Source organism: Acartia tonsa, chromosome 4 (assembly GCF_053477335.1).
Source record: "Acartia tonsa isolate MP-2025a chromosome 4, ASM5347733v1, whole genome shotgun sequence".
In the NCBI taxonomy this organism is placed as follows: domain Eukaryota; kingdom Metazoa; phylum Arthropoda; class Copepoda; order Calanoida; family Acartiidae; genus Acartia; species Acartia tonsa.
In genome coordinates, this window is record NC_137263.1 from 29865149 (window position 1) to 29873720 (window position 8572).

The 8572-nt window shown below is 31.0% G+C and overlaps 1 protein-coding gene across 2 annotated transcripts in view; it reads left to right on the forward strand.

Annotated features, from left to right (window-relative positions):
* The window catches only part of LOC145316699 (KICSTOR complex protein SZT2-like), a 31366-nt gene that overhangs the window by 21504 nt on the left and 1290 nt on the right, over positions 1–8572 (forward strand). The window contains exons 25-29 of one of the 2 annotated variants that reach the window (XM_080157400.1): positions 651–747; positions 1762–1830; positions 6013–6104; positions 7526–7687; positions 8144–8373. In XM_080157400.1, the coding sequence (XP_080013526.1) occupies positions 651–747; positions 1762–1830; positions 6013–6104; positions 7526–7687; positions 8144–8373 (650 nt within the window). The remainder of the gene's footprint in view (positions 1–650; positions 748–1761; positions 1831–6012; positions 6105–7525; positions 7688–8143; positions 8374–8572) is intronic. The other variant, XM_080157401.1, reaches the window with a different exon arrangement.

The window sequence follows — 8572 nt, forward strand, 5'->3', positions numbered from 1 at the left end:
ATATCCATTCGAGTAGGTTAGAAGGGATAATTTCAGTTTTTCGATTGTACACAAAATAAGAGGGAGGTCATTTTCTAGTAAATCCCGTAAAGGTGTGTGTTATAAGGCCTAAAAATAGTAGTAGAACGATAAGGTGCTCTATATATTTGTATTCTCTATTGAATAGAACAATAGGGAAGAAATTTTTTTTTTTTTTTTTGATAACCGTACCTGGAATATCTTTAAAAAATAAGAAATTTCTATCAAATGCTTTGTTTGGCTCAAACTGACAAAAATAAAAAAAAATATAATTATAATAAATCAACCTGTAAAGAATGGCTTCTTTCTTTGTTTAATGGTATAGATTGTTCTTAACCTTTACCTTGTACCTATAGAAAACATTATTATTATAATTATATTTTTTTTAAATTTTTGTCAGTTTGAGCCAAACAAAGCGTTTGAAAGAAATTTCATATTTTTTAAAGATATTCCAGGTACGGTTATCAAAAAAAAAAAAAAAATTTCCCTATTGTTCTATTCAATAGGGAATACAAATATATAGAGCACCTTATCATTCTACTACTATTTTTAGGCCTTATAACACACACCTTTACGGGATTTACTAGAAAATGACCTCCCTCTTAAATATATAAATCAATTTTATTTTTCAGACATTGCTGCCTCACGAGACCGAGAAGATGCAGGAAATTTTGGACAGTGCTGAGAATGCAACAACTTCGGACACTAGTGTCAAATCTCAGATTCTTAGTAAGTTTTTTTTAATCAAGTTGAGATATTTACATAGAGGCACAGGACTATGGATGATAAATAGTCCTACTAATATTTTCATCTCTATGTGTCCAAAATTATTTTTTTATGACTTAAAAATCAGCTTTTTTTGTTTAACTAGAATAGAGTATATTATAGATCCTTTGCTTTTTTATTATTTTTTTTACGTTTCATTTATTTAGTTTAGAAAAGTCCGCATTAAAGGGAACTATCCACGAACGAGAGCAAGTGATTCTAAGCACCTTCCAGCATTGATCCATAGTATTTTTTTTTTTAGTAAATATACTAGTTTTATGATTAATATTTGGTTTATCGACTAAAAAGTTAGGTTTCACCATAGTTTTATATGAAAAAAACTTTAAAAAGTAAAGCATTTTTTGGTGCAATATCATCAAATGTTTTGATGAGTTCCAACTGATTTTAAAAAGCTTTAACACAAAAGTTTATTATTTTGATTAAAAATGTATATTTAGAAAAAGGGTTGGTATCTTGTAATATTGTAAACAGTTTAATTAAAGTACTTTTGCAATTTACAGCATTTAATGCTTTTCTGCCGTGTTATTTTATTTTGTCCTTTAAACTCAACAAAGCGTTTGATGATATTGCTCCAAAAAACAATTTACATTTCAAAGTTTTTTTTATTTAAAACCATGGTAAAACCCAACTTTTCAGTTGATAAACCAAATAATAAACATAAACCTAGTATAGTATATTCACTAAAAAAATATTATGGATCAATGCTGAAAGATGCTTAGAATCACTTGCTCTCGTTCGTGGATGGTTCCCTTTAAATTAAAAATAAACTTTTTGAGCAGTAAAAGTAAAAAGTAAAAAATGAGCATTGCATTTGGTTTAAATAATATTCCCTTTTATTAAAAGATTTAAGAGTTGGAAATTTTTTTAATAACTTTACTTATTTTCACTTTATTGCCTATCTTTTGTCCACAAGTGAATTATTTTGAAATTGCTTGTGGAAACAGTATGATTATCTAGGAACCCCTGGCACTCCTTGGATATTCCAGTTTCCAGCTGACATCTTACATTCATTTAATTGGAATAAACGTAAAACTTTCAGTTTTAAAAAAGAGAGAAAAAATAAGACTCTTAGTTTTCAACCTTGCTTTTCAATTGTGCCAGAATTAGTTATGTGATTATCTCGAGATAGAAGAAGGGGGGGGGGGATAATTCCAACCATCTTATAATCAATGCGCAAATATCATTTAGAATCCGAATTTCGTTATGAAATTTGGCATGAGTGAGTAATCCTTGGTAGGTCTATTTTCCCAAAATCGATCAAAAAGTTGGAAAAGTAACGGCTCGCAGCTCGGCCGTAAAGCCATTTTTTGTGGCTATTTTGAGGGGAAATCCGTCACAAGCTCTATCTATACTCTATAACTCTTTGCCGCTCCCATACGTATAGAACCAGTTCTAGCCGGCAGCCGCTGGTACTATAAAGTTTTAAAAATGATTTTTGATATTATTTCACATAAGTTAATGCAAAAATATGTTTCAAAAGGTTGATTCCTACGTAATTAATTATATTTTAATGATATAAACTTGCCTTAATAATAGTAAAAAACGGGTAAGCTACTGAGCCGACTATTTGTTCAATTTTGGGAAATTAGACCTACCAAGGATTACTCATGCCAAGTTTCATAAAGAAATTTGGATTCTAAGTGTCATTTGCGCATTGATTACAAGATTGTTGCATTAACCCCCCCCCCCCCCCCCCTTTAATTCTTTAGCGTGTAAGATAATTTTTATGAGTAGAAACTAGTGAAATTTTGTGAAAACCACGATTTATATTGTTTTTAACATATTATATATTATTTACTAAAAAACAAGCCTACATACTAAAGAATTCCTTTCTATTTCGCTTTATGCATCATTTAATGGCATGAGAGATTTTGACACAACAAGTAATAATTCCCTCCTCTCCTGTTTCTTAATTTTTCTCTCTTTTTATGTGGGACCCTGTTATGATTTGCTAATGTATGTATACAATATGATTTTTATTATTACAAGGAAGGTGACGGGAGCTACAGCATCAGCACGTAATGTGTAGTTTTACTCAAATTTATTTCACATTATTGCACCTCATGTTTTGCTTTCATGTTATATTAATGTTTGTAGTAGCGACTGGGATCTAAAGGGATAAGACAATGTAAAGTTATATACATCCCCAATGAAGATAAACAAAGCTACCAGTTCTGTTTTTTATTGGTTGAAAAGTTGTAGCAGATCAATAATATAACGGAGTTAAAAAAAAAACATTGGGTACCAGTTTAATCTACAGTTCAATGTTCCCTCCCTCCCTAAGTATTGAAGATTCTTTACATGTTTTGTGTGGTGACAAGTTTTGTAAATATTTCATAAAATTAACGAAAGATGCATTTTCTTTTAGCTTTCAGTCCTTAAACGTTGGATAATATTTTGAACATTATGCAAAAAAAATAGTTTTTACAAAATAAGCACTACATAGCTGTATTAATTGCGCGACATATTTTTTGTTATGTTAGGCGACCCTTTCTGCATAAGATCCAAGACAAAGTTGATTGAGAATAATTGAAACTTAAGTGCCGCAAAAAAAGCCTCATTTAACAAAGAGAATGGTTACTTTTGCGTAATACCGTAAAGGTGTTTGTTTTAAGACATAAAAACAGGAGCAGAACTCTAATATTTACTACACAGATTCCTTCCTTATTGAAAACAAATACTGAAAAGAAAATTTATTTAAAAGATTAACAATACCTGAATATTATTTTAAAAATCACCAATTTTTTTGTCAAATGCTCTGTTTAGTCAAACTGACAAAAAAACACTTTTAACATAGTATAGCAAAATTGGAGCAGATTTTTAAAAATATAACCATTACGGAATTATGCAAAAACAGGGATAAGGGATGGGAAACATAGGAAAATATTATTTCAGGCCTATTTCAAGCCTAGGCTAAAAAACCAGTTATGGGATGGTGCATTAACTCGTTATCAACGCTAATGAAATAGCTGTGTGTGTGTGTAGATAAAGTATCGAATAAATTTCAGGTAGCTAGTCTAAAGTAAAAATAGAACTTTTTATAAACCTATATATTAATGGCTTTTGTTAAAATCACATTATGATGTTTTTTTGTCTCGCATTTTTATTAAAGAGTAAAAATTTTATTTGAAATTATTATTTTATCATTGCTTATTAAAATTCTAAATAAATTAATAAATTTAGTACAAGTAAATAAGAACTTGGGTAACCTTCTATCAATTCTTCTTGCTCCATGTTAATACAATAAATTTTTTTGTACTTTTTATCATATAATAGTACATTAGGTGTTTCAATCAATTCCGTATAAAGTTCGAAAATTTAAAATACAACATTTCATTTATAAACTACCAAATGAATAATTCGTAGCTACCCACTTTCCAAACAATAATCCCTTTTTTTGTTTTTTATATATGGTATTTTTTCATGTAAAACTCTGGGCAGATTTGATAATTAAGCTAATGTGATCGAACATTTTTAAAAATTATTTCTTATTTATATTTAGGAGCAGACGGTTTAAATTGTTTTCTTCAATTTTGGATGCCGCGTTTTTTACATCTCCATCCGCCAATTGGCTATTGGTTGATACAAAACAGGCTGATCCTTATTGGTTTAGAGCGATAGCTACTTGGGTGCGTGCGCCAGTGACGACATTTAATTAGGAATTGGTAAAAGTTGCAATATCCCTTTTGAATCTAGGCCGGGACCTAATTAATGGCCAGGTTTCCTATCCCTTATCCCTGTGCAAAAGCAACCACTCTCTTTGATGCTTATTTGAAAATATTTCAACAGTTTCTGGTTGAGAAAATTGAGTTTTAAGATTTTTATCCTGAAATATAAACCTTAGTTTCTTTATATAATACGGTTTTCCTAAATTAACTATGTCTTGATCCTTTTTAAGTTATGTGTGTGGGTTTAGTTAAAATAACATACACAAATTTAAAACAATATGACCAGGGAGGGAGGGGGACATTGGATAATTAATTACACTAGTACCCAAAGGCAAAGTTTTATTACCACGTTTTCCTTTTCATTGGCTCAAAAATTTAGACTACCTTTATAAAATAAATTTTGATTGGTTGGTTCATTGAGTAGCAGTGTCCAAAGTTTCCAACAATAAACCACGAAAGGATATTTTTTATCATCATTGTCTTATCCATTAAGATCCCAAAATCTATATAGTTATCTGTATTATAATCGTTATGATAAAAGAAGCGGAATTTTCGTCTGTCTATGTGTGTGTTTATTTCAAGAGCTCGCTAACCTCTAAACCGATATCATCTGTTTTACAAAACAGTTTTTTTGGGTACTGCTGAGATCGTTTTTGATGATAACAACACACCCCTTTCCCCCTAAAAAATAGACTATATTGAAAATAGAAAGTCTAACTACCATCCCAACCCTATAAAAATATTCTTTAAGTTCATATTCGCCAGTCATATTATACAGTAACAGTATGATTGTCTGTCAGCCATGTTCTTCTGAAACGGATGTATCATTAAATTATAATTCTACTAATAGACCTCTTTATTTGTTTACATTTTTATTTTATTCATTTTAGGTCGGCCTAAAAATACAGTAAGTAGACATTAACAAATATAATATGTGGCGTTCTCCTCTTTTTTTTTCAATTTTGAAAATTTTTATAATACAGAACAAATATTTTAGGTTAGGTTAGGTTTTAGGCTAGGGAGCCGAGCGCTGCGGCTAGGCAGGCAAGGGGGCCGAGCGCTGCGGCTAGGCAGGCAAGGGGGCCGAGCGCTGCGGCTAGGCAGGCTAGGGGGCCGAGCGCTTCGGCTAGGCAGGTAAGGGTGCCGAGCGCCGCAACCAGAGTTCATAGTTCTGTCGAGGGGGAATAAAAATTTTCAAAATTAAAAAAAAATATTTCTAAGAGGATATTACCTAATATTTTTATTCGCCATTTATTATTTATGAAAACTTATTATTAACAAATCATGAAAAATTAGTTCCTGTGTAGATTAATCAGATCTAACCATCTTTGACCAACTAGCAAATTAATGGTATTGTAGTATAGAGGTTATATGACGCAAAGATTTCTAGTTAAACCAGCTGATTTTATTTTGTTTCTTTTGCATAATAACACGTGACCACTAAGATAATTTTATGATTCATTTGCTTGTTGGATTTACATATAGATAAAATATGTGTCTTATTAAGTATCAAAAGATATTTTGATATATTTTTATTAAGGTAAACTGACAGGTATACGACGTGAATCTGTTAATTATGTTGGATATTATTCACTACATGAGGAAAAAATGAAAGAAGTAATTCATTCACAGGTAAATCAAATCTTCTTAAAAGACATGGATATAAAAGTTTAAGAATAGCCGCTCTCAAAATATTGTGGTATAAGATTATGACCAAGAACTGAAAAAAAATATATCTTAAATTTGTCAGGACTGACGGACAGCGTTCTTATTTGTATTATACAGTATGACCAACGAAAAAGTATTTTTTAGGGTTTACAGCCCTTATTTCTCAATGTATCATCAAAAAAATAGCATATATCCGTGTTCTCTGTACATTTCCACACAAGCATATATTAAAAATTTAATTTTACCTCCATTAACACCAGAGATTTTTAGAGCTAAAGTTTTGAAAAAGTGACTGAGCAAAAAGTAACTTTTAACATGAAATGACTTTTTCAGCAAAATTAAGATAGAAGTCCTATTATTTTTGTTACTAGCAGAAACTTTATACAAAAATAAAATAAAAAATTTAGATTTTGTTAAAAGCATTTTTTACACATATTTTTTGAGTCTTTTTAGTTTAATGATATTTTGATAACTTATCAGGCGAAATTGGTTTAGATTAAAAAACCAAATAAATCTTTATGAATATAGCAGGAAAATTCTTTATGTTTTATTATCCTAACTTAAATAACAAAAAAAGTTATGAAGAAAATGAAATTACAACATAATGATTTTTTAGTCTAAAAAGCTTAATTAACCCCCTATTAAGTGATTGAGAAGTCAGAAAAGGGGGCGGAGCAACTGTCATAATTAATCCTTTTCATAAATAAGGGTAAGTAAATAGCCTGAAATTTGCAAATAATCAATTCGTTCAGTAGTATTTTTTGCTATTAAAAATTGATATTTTTTGGTAGAATAAAAAAGAAATAATTTGTTAACTTGTTTTTCTTTGTATGTCATTCTTCAGTTATCAGAAAGACATAATATAACCATCCAAAGATTATGAGAAACAAAAAAAATCTTTTTCTCAGTCACTTTTTCAAAACTTTAGCTCTAAAAATCTTTTGTGTTAATGGAGGTAAAATTATTTTTTTATATATGCTTGTGTGGAAATGTACAGATAACACGGATATATGCTATTTATGATGAAACATTGAGAAATAAGGGCTGTAAACCCTAAAAGATACTTTTTCGTGGGTCATACTGTAGACAGATACCTTTAAGTGCCTAGTAAAGCACAGAGACCCCCTTCCCCTTCTTATTACAAAATATATTTTGAAAAAAGGGAGAGGATTTTTTTGTTATTATTTTATTTTAGACTAGGTTTGGTTATATTAGATACAGGGTAGTCCCGCAGGGTTTGGACACCTCTGGTATCGCTGGGTTAGGGCCCGGATGGGGTTAGGCATAAAGAAAAAAAACTACAAAAATAGGGGAAAGGTGTCGCTCGATAGGCACTTCTACTAACAATAAGCTTTGAAGCATTAAATTGTTCATATTTTTTATAGGCTAGAATGGCTGAAGAACGAATCAAAATATTGGTGCGCGATGCCATGGTTGATTGTAAACGAGACCAACTGTGGAAACGTCTGTTGACGAACAACCCACCCCTGTCATACCAAGAGTTTGTTAATCTTACTACGCTGGTTCATAGTGATACTTTGGAAGAGGTTGTTCTATATTTTAGATTGTTTGCTCCAAATTTTTAAATGGTGGATTGTTTTTTTTTTCTTGATTTTTGAAAGGAGGATATTCGTGGAAATTTGTCAAACTTTTCCATTTTTCATCGGTTTTTTAATTTGTTTCAACTAAAAGTGTCAGAATAGTTATTTATCGCAACGTATTTTAAACAGTTTCCCGCGGATATAAAAATGTATAATTATAAGATTGAAACCAGTTTTTCAGTATTGCTGAGAACCAGTTCTAATCCGGCAAATATTAATCGATTTCAAAGCCATACTGGAAAACAATTTCCAATCGTTCTATCTATGCATAATTGGTTGAATATCTGACTAAGTGGAAGGAGGATTGAACTCTAGTGTTAAGTTATTGGCGTTAACGAGAGAATCTTAAAGGTACCCTACCTCATCATTAGTATTTGATTATAACATTCAATTCTTTACTAGTTGGACCCAAGCCTGGCATCACTGTTGAATAAATCCACAACCTGGTATGAGAACCTGGCTAAGCTGGTAACAAATAAGTATGCGAACTGCTACCGACAATATAATGATCCTAATGGTGAGGTCCAACATACCGCCATCTTGACGGATAGTACCCACGAGTCCAACGGCACATTTACCCTGGTGTCCGTCAACTATGCCACCAAGGAAGGAAATCTTGCCATTGTCTACAGGTATGAGTGACTATGCTAACTGCCATAACTTTACCAAAGCTTTATCTTATAATTTGTGTTAAAATTCTCTTCTCCAACACGTCAATCCCATGTAATTGAAAGTATTTTTCGCTTAAAACCATTGTATAACTTATATCTTAGTCTATACAACTATATGAAGCAACTATATAAAGCATATTCACCAAAAAATACTCAGGTT